The sequence below is a fragment of the Vulpes lagopus genome, chromosome 12 (assembly GCF_018345385.1).
Source record: "Vulpes lagopus strain Blue_001 chromosome 12, ASM1834538v1, whole genome shotgun sequence".
In the NCBI taxonomy this organism is placed as follows: Eukaryota; Metazoa; Chordata; class Mammalia; order Carnivora; family Canidae; genus Vulpes; species Vulpes lagopus.
In genome coordinates, this window is record NC_054835.1 from 57,515,382 (window position 1) to 57,537,450 (window position 22,069).

Genomic DNA, 22,069 nt, shown 5'->3' on the forward strand with positions numbered 1-22,069 from the left:
GAGTCTGAAGACAGTTGCTCCCAGAGAAGCCAAGTCGAGGAAACTCGCTTTCGGCACACACCGGTGTTTTGTAGTTGGCCGCGCAGACGACAGAGATTAAAATTTTATCTTGAAAAAATGAAATTAGGGATCCCTGGGTGGCACAGCGGTTTGGCGCCTGCCTTTGGCCCGGGGCGCGATCCTGGGGATCCAGGATCGAGTCCCACGTCGGGCTTCCGGTGCATGGAGCCTGCTTCTCCCTCTGCCTGTGTCTCTGCCTCTCTCTCTCTCTGTGTGTGACTATCATAAATAAATAAAAATTAAAAAAAAAGAAAAATGAAATTAATGAAAACGAGGTGACCGTAGTTTCTACTGAACACATTTTGGGGGCATTACGACCATACCCTAATTGGTGGCACGGGGTAAGGAACAGATCCCGGCTCGATTCTTTGCCGGGTGTGGCAGTGGCGGGAGCAGGGTGGCCGCGATGATCTCTGACAAACCCACGTGATGGCGCCTCGCCTTCGGCTTTTCCAGCATGTTCTTGAAGGAGGTCCCTTCTGCCAAGGGCAGGGACTTGCTCGGGCTCCCCAGGGCCTCGCTCGCAATCCTTTGGTGATGTTCCCACTCTTCTGTTGGCGGCACCAGATTCCTGGGCCCCGTCAGACACACGGCGTTACTGGCCGCCATCCCGTCCACGACGTGTTGGGTGAGCAAGGCCTGGGTCCCAGAAGCACCTTTGGATTCACACCTTCCTGCTGTTTCCTGCTGTCACAGGAGGAAGGTGCGCGGCCTGCTGTGCTCCAGTGACCGCCAGCTCAGAGGGCACCGAGCGGGGGCGGGGGCAGGGCGGCGGGTGGAGGAGCTCCCCTCCCAGGCCCCTCCTGCTGGGGCCCCTAGGAGACAGGCCAGGGGAGGCCACAGAGGCCCGGCCCTGTGGCTCAAGGGAAGAGGCCCCCAGGTCAGGAACCCGGGAGCAGAAGCATCTCTGGGACAGATCTGAGACGCGGAGCAGAAAAACGAAACATTCCTGGTCCCGGACAGTTGTTTTGGGGGATCTGGGGAGCACCAGGCTGGGTGCAAGAACCATCGGCCTGCTGGAGCTGGCGCAGGTCTCCTGAGGGGGTGCAGAACCTCCACAAACAGAAAAGCCTGGGACATGCGTGTGTCCGGAGGACCCACGGGGACAAGACCAGCCACGTCCACGCCCAGGCTCCTCCTCTGTGGGGGGGCCTCTCTGGCCGCCGGCTGCGCTCCCCGCTCCCTTCCTGCTGCAGCCTGTGCCTCTGTCCTTCCCTGTTCCTCCGCCTCCCGTGGCTCCCACGTGAAGGAGGCTGGCACCCAACTCCAATTCCCAAGGAGAGGGACTCTTGCTGGCCCTTTCCCGGATGAGGTGGGCGTGGTGGGCCCAGGGGCTCCCTGAAGACATCTGCACCCGAACCCCCAGGATCTGCAGCCAGGCAAAAGAGAGTTTTCGGATGTGATTCGGCTGAAGACCTTGGCGTGGGGAGCTCATCCTGGATTATCGGGGGCGGGGGACAGTGCAATCACAAGGTCCTGAGAAGAGGGAGGCAGACACTGGGGGTGTCGGGGGGGCGGTCATCCCAAGGCAGAGCTGGGGGAGCAGTGACCTCGAGGAGGTGGGAAAAACAAGGAAGCAGAGTAGCCCAGTGGAGCGCCCGGGAGGAAGCAGCCCTGCTGACACGTCGGCGACTTTAGCAGAAGGAAACAGATCTTGGACTTCCGACCTCTGGACCTGGCAGAGAGTAAAGGCGCGCTGTCCGCTGCCCGAAGCCACTCAGCCCGCGGCCGGTCGTGGCAGCAGCTCCAGGGAACTCGCGCGGAGCCCACGTCCACCCTAATCCGCCGTGGCTTGGGCGGGAGTTAAGGTCCTGTGGCACCGACGGCACAAGAGGGAGCTGCGGGTGGGGTCTGCATGGAAGGGGGTGCCTGCGGCGGCCCACGGTGGCCCCAGTCCGCTCAGCTCCCAGGGGTTCTCATGCCAGGAAGGGGGTGCTCCGGACAGACGGCCCCGGTGCCAGGAGGGCGTGTCCGCCAGTCAGTTGCTCTTCACGATCTCCTGGACCAGGTCCCCAGATCTGATTGAAAAGGAATTCTTTTTTTTTTTTTTTTTTAAAGCCTGTTCAGGGATCCCTGGTGGCGCAGCGGTTTGGCGGCTGCCTTTGGCCCAGGGCGCGATCCTGGAGACCCGGGATCGAATCCCACGTCAGGTTCCCGGTGCATGGAGCCTGCTTCTCCCTCTGCCTATGTCTCTGCCTCTCTCTCTCTCTGTGACTATCATAAATAAAAAAAAAAAAAAATAAATAAAAAATAAAGCCTGTTCAAATGCCCAGCGTGGAGCCCGATGTGGGGCTTCAACTCACGACCCCGAGATCGAGACCCGAGCCGAGATCAAGAGTTGGATGCCCACTGACTGAGCCACCAGGCACCCCCGAAAGGAACCTCGATCCGCAGAGCTGACAGGGACTTGGCCTACCTCAATGGGCGGCTCTCTCACTGCACCCCCTCACCGCGTGCCGCCGGGACATCTGTAACCCCGGCCGGGTTCCAGGAGATGCCCACCCTGCTACACATGAGTGACGTAATAGAATGACCGATGTTACCCTGAGCAAAATACATTTAGGAGACGAAGGCCCCTCTAAGCAGTCACGGAGCCAGAACATGAGCCAAAGTCCACTGGAAGCTTCCAGCATCGGCTGTGCTGAGTTGTCACCAGCTTCGCTGCCGCCGTGTGCTCGCGCCACATCTCCGACGTGCAAGCGCGCTCCCTGTCCTGCCCTCGGAGGTCCTACGCTCTGAACAAAACACAAAACTTGGCAAAGGAGACAAAACTACGTCAGCTCACCTCATTGTACCAGCCAACGATGAGTTCCAGGTTGCCCACAAACTTCCGGAAGGTTTCGTGCTGTGAGAACAGATTCTCGGCACTGGCTGGAATCTCTTTCTGCTGCTGGAAGCCCAGGTACTTGACTTCTCTCAGAACCGCCACCAGCTAAGGCCAATCAAGACGACAGAGGAGGTGAGGGCGTGCCCCCAGTGGCATGGCACTTAGCGACACAAGCCAAGGCCGTCGCTCCCTGCTCGCTCCCCGCCCTGGGCACACGCTCTCCTCTTGGCATCCAGGACACCAGGCCCTCCCAGTCGCCGCCATCAGGCTTGCTTGACCCTGTAGGGATGTGCATGCCCGAGAGTCGCAGGGTGTCATCCCTCTGGCTCTACTGTCACCTCAGTGGCCTCACCGCCCCCCCAGCATGGCTGTAAGAACCACCCACACGTGGCAGACACCCCACATGTGTCGTTAGGCCCCCAACCCAGACCTCTCTCCCGACCCGCAGACTCCCGAATCCGCCTGCCGGCTCAGTGTCTCCATTTGGATGTCCACGTGGCGTCTCGAGCCCACCGTGGCAGAGCAGAGCAGTGGGGCCCCGAGGCCGGCTCTGCAGGCCACCCCCCGCTGACGGCAGGTCCGTCCTCCCAGTTGCATAGCCCGGAAATGCTGGGGCTGGTCCCGTCTTCCTTGAAGACTCTATTTCCAACCCACCCAGAGTCTCCCGGGCTCTGTGACCGAAATCCAGGAGCCCTCACACCCCCGTCGCTGCCACGCTGGCCCCGGGCCACCACCTTCTTTCTCATGGCCTCTCCCCTGAACTACAGCAGAAGGCCCGGCTGGTCTTTCCACGCCGCCCCCCCCCCGCCCCCCGCCCCGGCCGCCGGCCCCCAGCCTGTTCACACGCAGCACCTGGAGGGAGCCCCTCTGCTCCCGAACCTGCCACGGCGGCCGCGTCACTGAGCATAAACACCCGGGGCCCTTCCGTGGCCCTGGACGCTCTCAGTGGGGCCGTCCTCCCCCCTCAACCCCCCTCCCCTCCCACCCCAGCGCTCTGCTCACCCCACTCCCACCCAGGCCCCTGCCACCGCCTCCTCCAGCGTGCTGGCCCCTCCCTGACCTCCGGGGAGTCTCGGCCAACATCCGAACCCCCCCCCGTGCCTCGCTCCCTGGATGCTCCTCAAGCCTGCCCCCGCCCTGAGTTAGGCACCTTCCCGCTGTTACACTCCTCTGTGCTCCCTCCTGCCCCCCTTCTCCCACCTGCTTCCCCTCCCTCCCCTCCACTTCCTTTCCTTCTCCCTGGCCTCCTCCTCCTCCAGCAAGACGTAGGCTCCAGGACAGAGATTTTTGTCTGTCTGGTTCACTAATTTATTCCAAGCACATACACAAAGTAGGTGCTAAGTATTTGTTGAATTTTTTCTTAAAAAAGAATGAATTTTAGGGGAGGAGGAGGTTTCAGAGGAAACCTGCAGTGTCACTGCGGGAAGGGGAGGAGGAGGGTGTTCAGAGCGGGGCAGACGCATCCTTGCAGGAACCCGGGCCACCCCACCTCTGTCCTGGGCGCTCTGGCTCGGCCACCCAGGGCTCAGCCCTGGGACACAGGACGCATGCCCCACAGCCCGCTGGGCGTTCCGTCCACCGCCCTGACTTGACCAGAGGGCCCATCTGTTCAGATCCTGCAAAGACCTTTCTTTGCACGCTCCTGTCAATCCTCAAGTCGACGTTTCCTCTTGGGATCCGTGAAAGGCAGCCACGCTCTAAGGGAGCGTAGTCACTGGGGCTGCTTTCAGGGATGCTCCTGTTTCGTCTCGTGTGAGATACCTCCTGGACGTGCTTTCAGCCTTAAGGACCAAAGCTGCAGCTAAATACGTCACAGACACACCCCCACAAGCCCGTGCTTTGGGGGAAGGGGAGCAGCCTCAGCGGCAACGGCGGGCTCTGGGCTTCTCCCGCCCGCCGCCCGCCACCTGCCGTGGGACCCTGGTCCCCGCGTGGCCCTTGACACGGACGCCTCCGGGGCCCAGTGGCGGGACGGCACCCACCGCTTTGCTGAAGTTGACTTGGATGAGGTTGGTGGCGGGGTCCCGCTGTATCAGGGGCTGCCCCAGGTTGAAGTGGCAATCCTGGTCCACGCCTGCCACCCACTGCTGGTAGGTCTTCTCCCGGTAGCGCCTCAGCAGCTCTATCATCTCGTCGTACTTCTGGTAGATCAGCTTGGCCTCTGAGCTGGACATGACCCTGGAATCGGACGGGGTGCTGAGGGGCACGCCTCCGTCGGGGCCTCTTCAAGCGCCCTACGTGTGCCCAGGCAGCCAGCGTTGTTTCCTCGGGGCTGGGAGGACCATGGCCCTCGACCTGCGGCAGCTGGGCCAGGAAGCCAAGCCATCACCTCTGTAGCCACAGGTCCCAAGGGGCCAGAACTCGGTTGCTGACTGCCAGCTTCCCTCCCAGCTTAGGAGCAGCTGGAAAGAGCCAAGTAGGCGCCCAGCCCAACCACACAGGCTCCCCCCCTTCCAGCCCCCAGGCCAGCAGCGTCCAGTCAGGGCGCACCCCACCTCTGCCTGCCTTCCAGTCTCTGCCAGATGCAGTGACAGTGACAGTGGCCGTGCCCCCCACCCGCCATGGCGAGCCCTGATGAAATAGCCAGTGTCCGCCCTCATTCGGGGGGTCTTTGTTACCATCCAGCAGGCTGACCGGCCAGGGCAGGGCAAGCAGCTCCTTACTGGCCACGCTCGCTGAGAAGGCACCCAGACGACGAGGGACACCGGACGGGGTCTCTTTGGGGATCGTGCTTTGGGAAGGACAGGCTTGGCCGACGTCAAGTGTGGGACTGGCCCTCCCGCCCTCGGGGAGTCAGGAGAGACCCTGCTCGACTCCCGCAGCCTCAGGGGCACGCTGCCCACGGGTGGCCCCGGGTGGCACCGCGACTCACGGGTGTTCTATGTACTTCAGGTCCCTCCTGGGCGCCTCCAGCCTCTCCTGCAGCTCCAGGCTCCACTTGAGCTGCCCGGCCACTGGCGGCATGTTTTTGTGGATCGGGGGGACGTTGCCGTCCGCAGAGGCCGCAAGCTGCGCGTCATACAAGGTCTTAGCGTTGTCCAGCTCGGCGTCAAACAGCTCCAGCATGACCGAGTACCTGGGCACCACCTCCGCAAGGATCAGGGGCCGCTCCAGGAGGCCCCCGCACATATGCAGGAGCTGGGGAGAAACAAGGGACGTGCCTTCGCCGAGGTCCCACCTCCTGCCCCCTCCCCAGGGTCACTCCAACTTCGTGGTTGCGGCCAAACTTGAGGAGCGGGAACACCTGCCCTGTCAGGACAAAGAACCTCCAGGCTGCCGTGATTCTCATGTTGACATGTGCCGAGTCCCCAGATGCCTGGCTGCACCCCAGCACCACAAACTAGGTCTGAGGTCTGGAAACATTCTAGGCCCAGGAGAGGGGTCAGGCTGAGCAAGGTGCAGGGGAGGCGGGGACGGGGGCCCAGGTGACATGTGCCGACATAACGCCATCCCCGAGGACCAGAGGAAATCACAGAGGGAGCTGGAGAAGATGTATAGGGCACGTCCCCGGGGGCTCGAGCCCAGGTTACCTGGGTCCCCAGGGAGTAGGGACAGCCCGCGTCCCCTGTCATGGGTCCTTTCCGGGATTGGAAAGGCTGGGCCTGCAGACGTGCTGGCTGGATGCCACTGCCCTGAATTAATCCAGGAGGCGTCACAGCACATTTCTGAAAGCAGTGACCGTGCCCCAGTACCTCTGCAGGGAGCTGGATCATCACCCCTGCAGTCTACGTACGATAAACAGTGGGAATCGTTTAAAAAATAAAAAAGCTTAGTAGAAGAGAGGAAGACACTTTGGGCGTTTCGGTTATGGTCCTGGCTGGAATCAGAGGGAGAGTTTCCTAAAAGGTCACTGCTCCAGGTCGGGGCGCAGGGAAGCCTAGGAGCAGTGTAGGCCCGAGGCTGGGCCTGACAGGGTGAGAACCTGCAGAGAGAGTTCTGGAAGCTCCACAGCGGCCTGAGGTCATCCAAGACCCAGGCCAATGACAGCTGCCCTCCAGGCGAACGGGGATCAGTAATGCTCAGGCCACACCTGTCACAGCCCTGGTGCCTGGGGGCCCTGGACCTGGGTCTCAGATTTGCCCCAGTTTTTGGTCTGAGGGATACAACGTCCTCAAAATGGCCTTTTGGGGTAAGATTGGGACACAGCTGCAGGAAAAAAAGACATCTGCAGGTCCCGGAAAGCCAGACGGGGCAGCTGGCCCGCTGGGGGAACCTGAACCGGGCGCTCCGAGCTCAGCTCCACAGGGCGTGCGGGCGGCAGGTGCCGCTTGGGAGAAAAAGGTGCGTCTTGTTGGTCCCTGAGCCTCCCTATTTGTCTTCCTGTTCCCCTCCCGCCTCCTCTCCTTTTCTCATTTACATAGTTTTTGGCTCCTGGGAAGGAAGCTAATTTTATTTTCCGCCAGGAGATCATGTGGAAAATTGCTCTAGAACATTCCTGGCTGCGTGTGAATCCCCGACAGTGAGAAACAGGGGCCTCATCATCGGGGCAGCTCGGGAACTTGCAGGGAATCCAGGGGGGCTGGGAGGAGGGAGCCCCAGGGCCTGTCCTCATCAGGGGGAGCGGTCGCCAAGTGGGAGAGAAACAAAGCCGCGCATTTGGAAGGGACACGGTTGACAGGCACAGTTTTCTCCCTCAGTTTCCTTTCTGTTTTGTTTTGTTTCTCTTTTCAATCTAGCAAAAGCACAAAGTTAAAATTTAGGGAAGAACCTTTCCTTTTTGCGTGCAAAAGCCGGACTGAGGCCGTAACAGGAGAGGGGATGAGCTCGAGAGAAGGGAGAGGACAGAACCAGCGCCTCTGCCGCCCCCCCCCCCCCCCGAAGCTCCTGGTGGGTGGGCTCCGGGCTCAGCCCTGCAGGTACCTGGGTGGGGGGGGTCTTCCTCCCCTGTCACCCTGTCCCTCGGCATGATGACACACCCCCACTCTTCCTCACAAAGGGGACAGGACAGCCCAGCTCCCCTCCCCTGGAGGGACCGCAACACAAAGTCACAGTCCATGGGGGTGGGGGGAGGCGTGGAGGCGCCTCCCCCTGGGAGGGTGAGATGCACTATCCTAACCACACTGTCCTAACGGCCCGGCTCGCCCGCTCGGTTGGCTCCAGCACTGTCTTCCGGTTTGGGAGACCCCATCACCGGGGAGGCCTGGCTGGAAACCTGTGTTCAGGGACCCTTCGGCCCTCGGGTCGCCCTTGGAGATCAGTGACCTCAGTCCAAGTCCGCTCCTCTTGTCTGGAGCCAGTTCCCTCCACGGGGAAAGCTCCAAAGCACCTAGTGCGGGCTCGGCTGGGAGTGCACGCGGGTCAAGGGCCTGTCCTCGGGGCGCTCACGCTCCAGCTGGGAAGGCAATGAGCGCGCAGAGATCAACACGCACCGACAAGCGGGGGGCCGGGCAGGGAGGCGCGGATGGGGGGCCTCGCCCGCAGGGACGGCCTGAGGCAGCTACCTAGGGGGAAGGGCGTTCCGGAGACGGGACCGGCGTTGGGGTGCTCTGTTGATCGCATCCACTGCTGCTCTGCTTGGAGCGCCAACTCAACCCAAGACTTAATCGCTCTTCACATGGCGGAGTTCCAAATTCCGTCGCATTTGCATTTTTTAAAAGCCAACGTCTAAAATTTGGCAAAGGAACATCCTGGCACCTGCGTTGGAGGGTCCAGAAGGCCCACCAGCACCCCGAGCTGCCCGGGGCCATCCCGACTGCCTTCCCGCCTGGCCACCCTCGGGGGTGGTTTGGGGTCCCGGCTCCCCTGCTCACTAGCTAACCGTGTGACCCCGGGCAGGTTTCTTGATTTGTTGGGGCTGGTAAAAACGGGACGGGTAACGCGGGTACCGAGTTTAGCAAAGTGCGTGGGACCCAAGATCCTGTAATAATTATTGGGTGTCTCCTGTGGGCACGGAGCTGCCTGCAGCAACCCAGACGCTTGCCAAGCGAAGGGAGGAGGCAGGGTGTCCTAGTCGACAAACACGCCTAACGTTAGGCGGAAATAGAACAGCTACCCGTGTCTGCACCCATTTACGTGCCCAATCCCAGTTCTCCAGGTGAGCTTAGATCAATCTGCAGAGACTCCCTGCTCCGTCGTTTGTGGGGGCAGGCAGGCCACGTGGATGCGGGAAGAAGGGGGCAGGGACACCATGGAGCGGTGGGGACGGGGGCACACGGGGCCACTCACATTCTGTCCACAGGGGCTAATGGCTCTTCCCCTTCAGCCGCTTGTTACTACAAGGGACTGTGTGTCCAGTGGGGTCGGATCTATTTTTCCAAGAGAAGGTGAAAAATCTGTACTTTTATGTGAACTTTCTCAATTTTTACATGTCCGTGGCTTCATTTTTAAAAAAATTAGGGACGCCTGCGTGGCTCAGTCGGTGAAGCATCTGCCTTCGGCTCAGATCATGATCCCGGGGTCCTGGGATGGAGCCCCGATCACATCAGGCTCCCTGCTCAGCCTCTCCATCTCCCTCTGCTGCTCCCCCTGCTTATGCTCTCTCTCTCTCTCTCAAAAATATAGATAAGATCTTTAAAAAAATTTTAAAAGTGCCACATGAGAGTAGGCGAGTCTATAGAGACGAGAATAGATTAATGGTTGCCTAAGATGGGGCTGGAAGGAAGTCCCAAGGGGTCTCTGCACAGCCCCTGCCTCAGTCTGTGACGCTGACAAATGGGCACAATTGCCCACGTGCTGAGCTGTCTGATGAGACTCAGATGCACACAAAACCCTGGAAAGTCCAGCAGCCGTCAGGTCCAACTCCAGAGCGCTGCTATTTTGAGTAGGGGCAGGATGCAAATTTACTATGCTCATCGTGTCTTTCCCCGTTTATTATTTAAATTAGCTGGCTTCCCTTGCGGTCATTTGTCATGGCAGCAACAGGAAGCCAGCCCAGAAGCGCACATGCAGTCAGCACTTCCGGTGGCGCCAACCAGCAGTGGGGGCGGGAGTGCCCAGCTCCTCACAATCCCAACGGGCTCGGTTGGTGGCAGTCACCACCTTGCTGTTTTACCAGGGACTTTTCTGGTTGCTCTCAAGGTCAGACTTAGTCGTACTCGTGTTTTGGCCGTTTGTGTTTCTCCCCTGAATTGATATTCTCTAGGGGTTTTTAACACTTTCCAACTGTCTATTTTTTTAATCCTTTTTTAATAGCATCATCTCGTAGGTGTAAAAGTGCTGTACGCTTAACGCTCACAACTCGGACATGGTAGGAAAGTACACAGGAGGCAGACAAGTCCCAGCCAGCACCCCGCTGCCCAGCGGTTAATGCCACCGCGCTGCTCACGGGGTCTCGCATGTTGAAGAGGGGGTAAATTCAGTGCAGTGGGTCAAAAAGTGTGTGTGCTTTATTTTCGCGGCAACTTTGTCTCTAACTCTGGGTCCTTTTAAGCAGTGGGAAAGCTGAATTAAGACTGGACACCTTCACTTAGTGAGAACCAGGAAAGTAACTCATCCTTATGGCCTTTTCTTATTTTATGATGAAATGGTGGTGAAACCCAAGAGGAGCTGCCTGGGTGTTCCCCACGGCCAGCTCTGAGACTGAGAGAGGCTCCCGCGCCCCTTTGGGTCGGCTCCTCATCTGCAGAGGACGGCGCATCACTAGGTCAGCCCGAGGTGGGCTCTGCTGCCACAGATCGCAGCCCGCGGGCCCTTGCCCGCACCTACCTTTGCACAGGACTCGATAGAGCTACAGTCGTCAAACCCTTGACAAAAGATGGTGGCCAGCCGCCTATCCAGGTCTTGGATTTTGGTCTCAAAATCAGCATAATCGTCATCAAAACTCTGAAAGCGAATTAAAACGTCAAGCTGGTGGTCAGCATGCAAAGCAGGGGAAGTGCTCATTCTGACCCTGACCCTAACCCCAACCCTTGACCCCGCTGGCAGGTTTGGGGGCTCCCTCTGAGGATGGAGCTCATTGTCGTGGGGGCACCTCTAGGTGAAGTTTCGGTGACGTCTTTAGAACGTGACCAACACTCCCTCCATGTACCTCCCGACTCCTGGAGCATCCACCATGGATCCAGATGAGGCCGCGCCCAACTTACCGAATCTCCCGGGTCTAAGGGGTCATATTTGCACTCGGCAAAGACCTTCACCAGCTCAAAGACCTCGTCGTAAATCTGAGTGACCATGCTTCCGAGGATGTTCCCCCTCACGCCTCCGAGCTCAATCTTCTCCAACTTCAGAAACTCAATGGCTGTTTTATAAAGATCCTGGTGGAGGAAAAACACCCCAGTGACCTTCATCACTGAACAGCGGACCGGTCACGGATCTAGCTCTGACCCCAGCACGGAGGAGCCAGGGAGCAAGAAGCCGTGGGGGCACATGGCAGTGGGGAGGGGGGGACCCTCTGTTTATTTCTGTCCTCTGAAGTCCTTCCTGGAACTCAGAGGGGACGGAAGGAAGTGCCCCGTGAGTCATCTCCAAGCTGTGAACACGGAGCAGAAGGGAGAGATGAGGTCGGCTCCTGTCCGGAAGCAGTTGGAAAGGCCCGTGGAGGCTTCTGGTGCTCTGACTAAGCCCCAAATCCTCTGCTTCTCGGAAGACCATCCGCACGTGGAGCCCGTCCCGTCCCGACGGTGATCTGAACAGATGCCCTCACCCAGGGGATGCCCGACGGATGCGCACATGCAAATCCCACTTCCTTGGAGGAGGGGCTCTCGTCTCATCTCCTCCTGGAGGCTTTTCCAACTAATTCTGGCCCTTGGTGGTGCTCTCCTTTCTGGAACTCTCCTCTGCCCTTTGTCTTGGCATTTAGCCACACCCAGTTCCATCACGTTACTTCCCGCGTCTGTGCGAGGCGCGACTCCCAAAGGCCCCTTGAGGACCCCAGCTGGTCTTGGGACACCGGGCCCGGCCCCGTTAGATGCAAGATGCTCACGTGGTGCTCACATCCCTCCCCTAAGCCCGGTGCTGGGGTTGGGGCCATCTTCCCCAAATGTCCTCCCCAAAGCAGACCCAACAAAAGGCAGCAGCGTGGCGGTGCCCTGAGCTCGGGCTCTTGCCTGCCAGGAGGAGGGCTTCGTGCTCCTGGCTACATCCCGGGCTCTGAAAAGCCCCCTTTCCAGGAAGCTCCTCCCCCTTCAGCACCTGTACTGTAGGAGCCTGGTCTGGGGCCGGGGGCCTCTGGGCATGAAGAACACCCCATGGTGTAAATCTGCAGTCCTCAGGGGCCTTCCTCGTGGCCAGAGGCTGGGGGCGGGGGGAGACCCGGCGGCCCGCCCACAGCCGCTGCTAACGCGGGTGGCCGTCGGCAAAACCAACCCTCTGGGATTCTGGGTGATTTTTCCCTTTTGAATGGTGTGAATAGTATGTGCACAAATACAAACAACCACAGGGGCCGGACCATATGGAAGATTACAGACAAAAAGCCAAACTTTCTTGCCCTGCCCACGTCTTTACGCCTCAGCTCTTCTCCCCGGAGGCAGCCGTCTTGAACCAATTAAACATGTTCCTGGGTTCTGCGTCTGCTCCATGTATCTGACGGTGCTTCTGCAGGGTCTGGCCCTGCCCGCACTTGTCCTGACGAGCCCGCTAACCCTCTCCCTTGGCCTCCCGGCTTCCCGACCTCGTCCATGCCCCCTGTCATCAGCCTGCGTGTAGACACAGGCGTGGGATGGTGGACAAGCAACCAAAATGGGCCACTTCTGCTCTTGGCTAATGGCCGGCCCCTGACTCGGTTTCCCCACAGTGCGGGTGCTTGGGTGTGGCTTTCATCCTCCCCACCAGGAGACTGTTTGTGGACGTGGGATGAGCCGGGGAGACGCAGCTCTGCTGAGGTCAGGGAAGCCTCAACCACATTTCCCCTTTACCTCGATGGTCTGGATGCGATGAAAGAAGGAATTCATTCTGGAAAATGCCAGAGAAGAAGGGAATTCCCAGGGCACGGGCTCCTTGTCCTGTCCAGAGACAGAGAGGAGGCCGCGCTTGCCCCACACATTCCCTCGGAGGCCTGGGGAGCCCACGCCCTCTCGCCCTCGAACTTGCTCTAGAGTCAGGCTGGACCTTGAAGAAAAGCCTCATGTTGGCGCAGCAGAAATCGTAGGTGTGGTACAGCTCCTTCAGGATGCGCACGGACAGGGAGATGCCGCTCAGAACCTCCTCCGTCTCTCCCTGCAAGCCTTTCAGCACCTCGTCTGGGCTCAGGAAAGTGCGCGTCTGGGCAGAGGAGAGGACATTCCATAGTCCCCACGAGCCCTCCGGGTGACGTGCTGCCCGCAGGCCCCTGCGGCTCACAGACAGCCCGCTGTGGGCCCGCGTCCCTCCAGTCCCTGCTGCCGGCCCCTGGGCCCCCAGCACGGCTGCAGCAGAAATAGATTTCGGTCCCGGATGACTGGGGGGTGACTGGGAGGTGACTGGGGGGCCTCCAGGGGCCGAGGCCTACGGTCCTGCCGCCCAGGGCCCTTCCACGCCTGCACGCAGGCGGCCCAGATGCCAGCCCTGGAGGCCGGGGAGGGTGTGCTTGTGCAAGCAAGGAAGGGCGTCTGTGCTGGGGGAACCCCAAGGCGTGTCGGTGTAGGAGCAGAGAAATCCCACCACTCTGGCCAAGTCCTGGGGTCCTGGGCCTCGGTGGGCAGCGCCCCCCCATCCTTTCCTCCTCCCTCCCTGCGGCGGCTGCTTGGGCTGACGCTGCCCAGGTCACGAGAGAGCCCTGGGTGGCCTCCAGGAGGGCCCAAGCCTAGCCCCGGCCTCTAAACCCCGCTGCCAACATCTTTGCCTGTTTTTAAAGCACCCAGGAGGGGGCGCCGGGGTGGCGTGGTCGGCGACGCGGCCGGCACTTGATGGAAGCTCAGGTCAGGATCTCAGGGTCCTGGGATCCCCCCAGGGGCCCCCTGCTCTGCGGGATTTCTCTCCCCTGCTCGAGAGCTCTCTCTCTCTCTCTCTCTCTCATCAATAAACCCAAACTGCCCAGGAAGCCAGTCGGGAGGAGCAGGCGGCCGGGCTGGGGCAAGGCTACCATCTCGATGATCTGGTTGCAGAACTCCTGCAGGACGACGATGATCCTGGAGGGCGTGTTGTAGTGCTCCGAGGTGGCCCAGATGAAGCAGATGGTGTGCAGCACCTTCGCGATGAAGGTCGGGAGCTGCGGAGAGACGGGCCGGCCTGCGGCGTCTCTGCCGGCTGTGCTGCCCGGGCTCCGGGAAGAGGCACCCACGCCCCCCCCCCACCCCGGGGCACCTGCCCGCCCCTCACAGGGGCCTTCCTCAGGCCAACACACCACCGTGAAGTCGGCTTGCTCCATCTCCTCCAGCAGGATCCGCAGAGGCTTCAGATACAGAACAATGTCGTTGGCCTCCTTCAGCCCTGCAGAGCGAGAGCGTCGCTGGTGCACACAGCTCCAGGGCCCGTGACGGCGGCTCTGTGATCATGGGCACCTGCTCCCTCAGGACCCAGGACACTCCCCCAACCAGAGGAAGCTGCTGTGGGGAGGCACCCCAGCTCCTCGCTGAAGGCACCCGCCGCTTCCCGCCTCACCGTCCGTGACGTTCATGTACACATTTTGCAGGGCCGGCCAGTAGCAGCTTTTGGCTTTTTCCAGGATCTCAACTATTTTGTTCACTTTGGGCCTGTTCAGCTGAGAAACAGAGAACAGGAACGGACATAAGCCTCCCATAGAAGCTCAGAGTCGCTACCCAAAGGCACACGACCCCGCGGCTGCTGGAGCCGGGAACTTGGCCCGGGCTATCCGAGTCCCCTCGGGGATCCTGGGGGTCCGCACAGAGGGGTTGAGGGGTCACGAATTCGCCTGGCTAGGACGTGGGCCCCCTGGCTGCTGAGCAGCAGAGGCCCGGCCACCCCGTGGAGAGGAGGCGTCACCTGCTCGTGGATGCACTTGAGATTCATCAGCCGGGCATCCCAGAACTCAAACTCGACCTGGGGCAGGGGGTGTAGCCCATCCAGCAGGGCCTGGGCCGAGTCTTTGCTCAGCACGTCCCGGATCTGGTGGGACCAGTCAATGATGATGCTTTCGATGGCGTGCAGCAGCGAGTTGTCCAGAGAAGAGGGGATCCTGCGCAGCAGAAGGTCGGGCAAGATGCTCTGGGCAGGGATCGTGCCTCCCCAGCCACCCCCCGCCCCCGACAACAGGCCCCAAGCAACCTCCAGCAGCACCGCATCTGGCCTCGCGCCCCACGCTCCTCACTCGCAGCCACCTGGGGAGGCTGGGAGAGTGCCCCCGATCTCCCAGCTAAGAGAAGCCCCGCGGAGCAAGGATGAGACCAAGTGTGGAACATAATCCATGCTCAACGTGGCTTCCCCTGGCCGTCCTTATTGGAGGCACACAAGGCTGTGTTGGGGGCCGAGTGGAGGACTCTCAGCGGAGGATCTGCCTGCACAATGAGACCCCAATAGTGGTCACCCTCTGATGTGTGCAAGTGGAACACGCTGTCACCCTGCAGCACCTCCAAGAGCCTCACACACCAGCCAGTTGCAAATGGTGGTCCGGCAGGTGCGAGGGGACGTCCCAGGGCCTCAGAGGTGACTCAACCTCTATTTAGAATCACAGTCTCCACCTGCTGAAAACCCCTTTTGCACCCCTGAGCGCCCACATCCTAAGTCGGGACATCCCCTTTCCTGGCTGTGTGATGCCGGGGGCAGCGTGACACCCTACACATGGCACATCAGGCCTGGACTGGTACCCAGCGTACTAGGTGAGGGGCTCCGGGGCTCCCTCCTGTCCTGCCCCTGTGCCTTTGACCTCAGACTCTGCACCATCTCATGGTACCACCTGTCCTCCCGTGTTTCATCCCCGGGGCACAGGGGTCAGCGACTCCTCCGGCTGGCCAGTTGCCGGGGCTCGGCAGATACCTCTCCATGGACTCCAGCGTGCCGTCCAGACTCCCCAGGTGCTCCGGGATGGGCAGCAGGGTCTTCCCCTTGATCTTGCCCCCCATCACGAACATCTCATTCTTCAGCTTGTGGACCTGCTTCACAATGTCTTCCGAGACCACGCGGGGCCATCCACTCAAGTTTTCGCTTTGGTTTAACAGAGAGTAGAGCACCTGAAAGGGAATGGCTCTGTACTTGTGCCCGCGCCCCCTCCTACCTGGTGGCTCCCGGGGGGAATAGGGAGCCCTCGGTGCCTGGAACCTGGGGACACCGAGTCCACACCAGGAGGGGACATGGCTGGTCGAGGAGCGCAGACTCAGCATGACGGCCCAGCAGCAAAGTCATCCCCAAGAACAGAGCCCCAGCTCTCACAGCAGTGGCTCACAGCGCTTGCGGCTGCCCGGCAGGGGCCGGGGGCGCTGTTAGGGGCGGAGCTGGGCCGCCTACTTGTGCATGTTGAAGACCCAACCCCAGCACCTCTGCGTGTGGCTGTCTTTGGAGATGGGCCTTCTAAGAGGTGATTAAGTTAAAATGAAGTCCCATGGGTGGGCCCAAATCCAATGTGACTGGTGGCCTTATGAGAAGAGATCTGGACGCAGCTGCCATCCCTGCCTGGGGTGACCACGGGGACAAGGCAGGACAAATGGCACCGCATCAGACTACACCCTGTTCTTTCTCTTTCTTTACTCAAAGTCTCAGAATTGGGAAGCCCAACTCCTGGTACTCAAGTGGCCCACGTCCTGGGACCCTGTGGGCCGCGCCCAGTGCGTCTGAGGTCCCAACGATATCGAGGGAGGACCAGGTGCTAGCTGTGGCCTCTCGGCCCTCGGGTGCACAGCACCGCCTGGAGGTCTGTCCCCGCACCAGGGCGGGCAGGGCCCGGGCTCCTGCATTTCTGACAGGCTCCCAGGGAGGCTGACGCTGTGGCCCGGGGGCCACCCTCTGAGTAGCAGGGCTCTTGGCCGCTCACCACAAGTATGAGAAACAGACACTGTCCCTCCAGAGCTCTCGGCCCCCAGCCCAGCGCAGGCCCGCCTGGCACCCACCTCCTCCACGGTGGCGATCAGCTGGTCCACGGGCGCGGGGCCGATGTCCCCGTACAGGAGACGGTCCTTGTAGTTATCCTTGCCGATGTTCTCTGGTCCCTTCTTGATGAAGTAAACCCCTTTGGACTTGAGGGCGGCGGGGAAGCCCAGGCAGGGTATGATCACGCCGGCGGGACTGAGCGTCAACACCAGAACCAGGACGTCCGGCTTCTCAAAGAACTCGGTGAATAAGACCATGTTCTCTTCGGCTCCGATCAGCTTGCTCCACTTGTCGGGCTTGAACCTCAGAATGAGGGAGGCTACTCCCTCCAAATACTCTAACCTGACGTCTGGCGTGATGGTCATCGCGGCGCCTCCTTACGCCGCCCGAGACGCTGGCGCAGCGCAGTTTCTGGAGACGCGTGGAGCCTCTGTCCTGGCCAAGGGGAAGGAAAGTCCCCTCGCGAACATGCACCCGGCAGCTGTGCGGGGGCTGTGGTGAGGGGGCACAGGGGTCCCGTCGGTCCGCCCCGCTGCACAGCCGCCCCCCACCCTGCCGGCGGGCTGTCGCCATGGTGCAGGCCACACAGCGGCGGCGTGTGCCCGTGTCCGTCGTGACCAGGAAGCTAAAGCTGGGAAGGGCAGAGATGGGCGCCAGGGACAAGCGAGGGCGGGAGAAGACAGGCCGGTCCGCATGTGCTGGGGCGGGGGAGGCCCGATGAGACAAGGGAAGGGTCAGGTTGGAGGGTCCCGGGGCAGACGCCACACCCCTCGGCCCAGGTGGAGCTCAGCATGCGGCGGCCATGCAGGGAAGCGTGAAGGTCATCACGTGCTAGGCCCGCCCTAACCCCGGCCATAGTGTACCCCAACTTTTGCCCAGCCCTTTGGCCTCCCCCGCCTGCCCCCCCAACCGTATGCTCAGGAAGGGATCCAGCTGCAGATCCCCACAGACACTCCGAAGCCACTCACACGCCCACCTGCAGGGGCAGAGCTAACGGGGGGGGGGGGGGGGGGGCCTTAAAAACACCTTCAAGTCCTGAAGGACCAGGACTAGGATGGGGCCGTGAGGCATACTGAGGGCACAACATTCAAGGGATCAAGAGAAACGATATTTCAGTATTTTTGACAAGATCAGCGCAAGCCAAGTCCTGGTGAACAGAGCGCCGGAATTCCAAGTGAGCAGCCGGTGGGGAGGGTGGGCGTGGGGGGAGGCAGGCGGGAGAGCTCTGGGGTCGGACCCCCCAACCCGGCTGCGTGAAGTTAGGCCTGATGCTGGTTTAACACAACCTCGGGGATGTGCGGCCCTAGGTTTCGGGGGTCCTGGCTGACCGGGCGCCCAGCAGCTACGTCCGCCCCCGGCCCAGGCTCCTGGGGCGCTTCTGCTGCGGCCCCGCGGCAGATCCCCGCTTTTGCTTTGACCAAAGCCACCGCCGTGAGGATGGTTTACAGGACGCAGCTCCCGAAAACACACTCCTGCTATGGAAGAGGCGGTGGGTCATCCCGCCACCATGCTGCGGCCAAAGCACCGGACGGCGGCGGCGGCTGTCTTCACCTGAGCCGGATCGGCTCCGAGCGTGGGGCCCTCTGCGAGGGGACTCGGGGACCGATGGACAACGAGCTGGGGGAAGTTCCGGGGGCCGGCGAGCCACACCTGTCTGGGCGGCACATCCGTGGACAGAGGGGGGGCACGCGGGCCCCTCAGCGCAGAGGAAGGGCGATGCGTATTTTGGGGGGAAGGCCAGGAGGTCCCCAGTTCCACGTGGTGTTTCGCGAGGAAGGCAACCACGGCCACGGGGGCCCTTGGTGCACAGGACGGATCCCCGGGGGGAGGCCCTACACGGGGCCCTCACAACCTGGCAGGGAGAAGCTGGGACAGGGGGCTTCTGGCCTGGAGCGGCTGGAGGGGGGGGCAGCAGGACGGCAGGGAGGGAGCCGGGCCCACCGGCCCAGACCCCTGATGGCTCGAGCAGGGGACAGGGCAGCACCTGCGGTGGGTGTTGGGTCTTGGCCCCCCAGGGCCTGGGGGCCGTCCCTGTGCTCCAGAGCCCCCCGGGCTTCGCCCTCGAGCACCCCGAGCACCGTCAAAGCCTCACCAGCTGAGCAGGTGGCTGCTCCGGGCGTAGGCAGGGCCGACTGACGGGCAGCTCTTTCCCAGACCAGAAAGGAAATGGCTTCCTATCCTGGAGGGGCTCCAACTGCCGTGGAACTTCTGCAGGTCTCCTCTGCACCTGGGGCTTCTAGAACCTTCTCCTGGGACCTGAGTGAGCACTGGCGGTGCAGCAAAGAGTGAGCCTCCATGGCCCACCATGGTGGGGAGGCTCTTGGATGTCATATTTTTTGAACGCAGTTGAACCATCTTTGCTTTTGACCTGGAGCATTGAGTCAGGGGTAGGCGGGGCTAGGTAGGGAGATAGAGGAAGGGGGCTAAGTGGTCAGGCTCTTGGAAACCCCAAAACGCCGAGGCGTAGCAGAACCAGGGATAAGGGGATCCCTGGGTGGCTCAGCGGTTTAGTGCCTGCCTTTGGCCCAGGACGCGATCCTGGAATCCAGGGATCGAATCCTGCATCGGGCTCCCTGCGTGGAGCCTGCTTCTCCCTCTGCCTGTGTCTCTGCCTCTCTCTCTCTCTATGTCTATCATAAATAAATAAATAAAACCTAAAAAAAAAAGAACCAGGGATAAGGGAACAAAGCAGGAGACCACCCTGCCCTGGGTGTCAGAGGTGGGGGCCTTTTGATGACGGTCACGTGTGACCAATAAGGAATAACCAGACCCAGAAAAAGAAGTAAGGCATCAAAGATGTGATCACTAGTCCTCACACGATGGTGTAGAGAAGTTGAAAAGATTTAGGTTCCCCGGTTAGATTTCAATAAAAGCCCAACCCTACAAAACCCTCAGTGGCAACCCTGCCGGGACCCTTCCCACTCCCGAGAGCTCTTTCTGTATCTTGGCTTCATGAAACTCTACCGCTTTCCTCACTCTCCTCGCTCCATGAGATTCATCCTTCCACCTTCTGAGACGAGAACCTTGCTCTCCCCGTTCATGTGGGTGCTGGGACCCGGGACCCCTCCCACCGAAGGGTGAGTGGAAGCAGACTCTTCTGTCCTTCCCAGAGAGATGGCTCTCCCTTGGGTGACCTCTTCTTTTAACAAACAGCAAAACCGGGCACCTGTCGGCCAGTTAAAGGCAAATAGTGTGGCCGCCGGTGTTAAGGCTCAGGTGATAGGCTTCTGGAGAAAGGTTTGGGCAATCCCCCTTCCTCAAAAGGAGGGAGTGTTGGGGCCTAACCCTACCCGGTTCTGCTTCTTGTTCATTGGTTTGTCTTTCTTTCTTTCTTTTTAATTTTTAAAGATTTTATTTATTCGTGAGAGACACAGAGAGAGGCAGAGACATGGGCAGAGGGAGGCAGGACTCGATCCCAGGACCCCAAGAGCTGAAGGCAGACACTCAACCACTGAGCCACCCAGACACCCATCATTGGCTTTTCTTTTTTTTTTTCATTGGCTTTTCTTTTTTTTTTTTTTTTAATTTTATTTATTTATGATAGTCATACAGAGAGAAAGAGAGAGAGGCAGAGACACAGGCAGAGGGAGAAGCAGGCTCCATGCGCCGGGAGCCTGATGTGGGATTCGATCCCGGGTCTCCAGGATAGCGCCCTGGGCCAAAGGCAGGCGCCAAACCGCTGCGCCACCCAGGGATCCCATTCATTGGCTTTTCTTAAATGACTTTCTACTACTGCAAGTCCACTCCCAGTTCCTGCAACCCTTACCATACTGGGATTTAAATCAATCGTCTTAGAAAAAAAAAAAAATAATAAAATCAATCAATCAATCAATCGTCTTACTGAGTCCTTGATATCTGTCTGGCCTCTTCTAGAATGCCTTTCTTCTCCTTTCTTGCCTTATCTTGGATTACATAATTTTTATTATTTCATCCCCTCTCATTCGGAGACATCGTAACATGCGTCCTGACTCACCCCACTACAATATTCACTGCAACCCGATAATCGAATTCAGAAAACCATTTCCATTTACAATAACATCAAAATAATTCTGCTTACGATTCCATTACAAGAGCATCAGAAAGAATAAAATACTTAGGATTAAATTTCATTTTATTTTTTAAAGAGATTTTATTTATTTATTTGACAGAGAGAGTGAGCGAGAGAGCAAGCGCACGAGCAGAGGGAGCGGCAGGGAGAGAGAGAGAGAAGCGGGATCCTCGCTGAGTAGGGATGGATCCCAGGACCCCGGGATCATGACCTGAGCCGAATCCCTAATCGACTGAACCACCCAGGTGCCCCAAGGATTAAATTTTTAAAAGGAAGGACTTAAAAGCTGAAGACCACAAAACATCACTGAAACTAAATACCTGGGTGGATGAAAGGCATCCCGGGTTCAGGGCTCGGAAGACTTAATCTCGTTAAGATGACAATTATCCCCCAGCTGATCCATCCTCACTCTACACTCAACATAAGTCCTGTCGAAAACCCCAGCTACCTTGCTGGCAGAAAGTGGGAAGCTGATCCTCCACGTCACATGCAAATGTAAGGTAACAAAAAGAGCCGAAATAATCCTGAAATCCTGAAGAAGAACGAGCTTGGAGGACTCGCGTTCTCCGAGGGCAACACTTCCTTCCCAAGCACAGCGATGAAGCCGGAGCGCTTCCGGCACAGGGACGGTCGTCCAGGTCCGCGGACTGGGAGTGAGAGCCCAGGAGTCCCCGCACACCTCGAGGGGAAGGTGGAGTTGGGGGCTCCAGGACGGTCCAGCGGGGTGGGCAGCCGCCTTTCCAAGAGACGGCGCTAGAACAAGTGGCTTCTGTGCACAGGGAAGGAGCCGGACCCCTACCTCACACCACCTACTAACATCCACTAAAACTGGATCGAAGACCCAATGGTAGGAGCTACGGCTATAAAACCCGAGAGTGAGACAGAGGAGATGTCCAGGACCTCGGAGGGAGCGATGGTTTCTTTTTTCTTTTTTAAAAAAAGATTTTACTTATTTATTCATGAGAGACACACAGAGAGAGAGAGAGAGAGAGAAAGAGAGAGAGAGAGAGGCAGAGACACAGGAGGAGGGAGAAGCAGGCTCCATGCACTGGGAGCCCGACGTGGGACTCGATCCCGGGTCTTCAGGATCACGCCCTGGGTCGGAGGCGGCGCTAAACCACTGAGCCCCCCGGGCTGCCTCTGGAGCGATGGTTTCTCACAGACGACACCGAAAGTATAAGATCAAACAGAGCATCACCCAAGTTAAAAATCTGGGGGCCTCTATAAAGGGCACGATAAAGGTGAGAAGACGCCTCACGGGATGGCAGCGAGTGTTCTCACATCTGAAGGGACTTGCGCTCGGG

General features: G+C 59.6%; 1 protein-coding gene across 1 annotated transcript in view; it reads right to left on the reverse strand.

The window, feature by feature from the left end:
- DNAH17 (dynein axonemal heavy chain 17) overlaps positions 1-17,082 on the reverse strand; it is a 96,153-nt gene extending 79,071 nt beyond the window's left edge. Inside the window, exons 1-13 of the mRNA XM_041724756.1 lie at positions 16,738-17,082; positions 15,671-15,864; positions 14,681-14,873; positions 14,339-14,438; positions 14,082-14,167; positions 13,821-13,946; positions 12,869-13,021; positions 12,676-12,762; positions 10,909-11,076; positions 10,532-10,648; positions 5,760-6,025; positions 4,870-5,065; positions 2,846-2,992 (exon numbers count right to left, since the gene is read on the reverse strand). Coding sequence (XP_041580690.1) covers positions 2,846-2,992; positions 4,870-5,065; positions 5,760-6,025; positions 10,532-10,648; positions 10,909-11,076; positions 12,676-12,762; positions 12,869-13,021; positions 13,821-13,946; positions 14,082-14,167; positions 14,339-14,438; positions 14,681-14,873; positions 15,671-15,864; positions 16,738-17,082 — 2,178 coding nt within the window. The remainder of the gene's footprint in view (positions 1-2,845; positions 2,993-4,869; positions 5,066-5,759; positions 6,026-10,531; positions 10,649-10,908; positions 11,077-12,675; positions 12,763-12,868; positions 13,022-13,820; positions 13,947-14,081; positions 14,168-14,338; positions 14,439-14,680; positions 14,874-15,670; positions 15,865-16,737) is intronic.
- Positions 17,083-22,069: the final 4,987 nt, after the last annotated feature.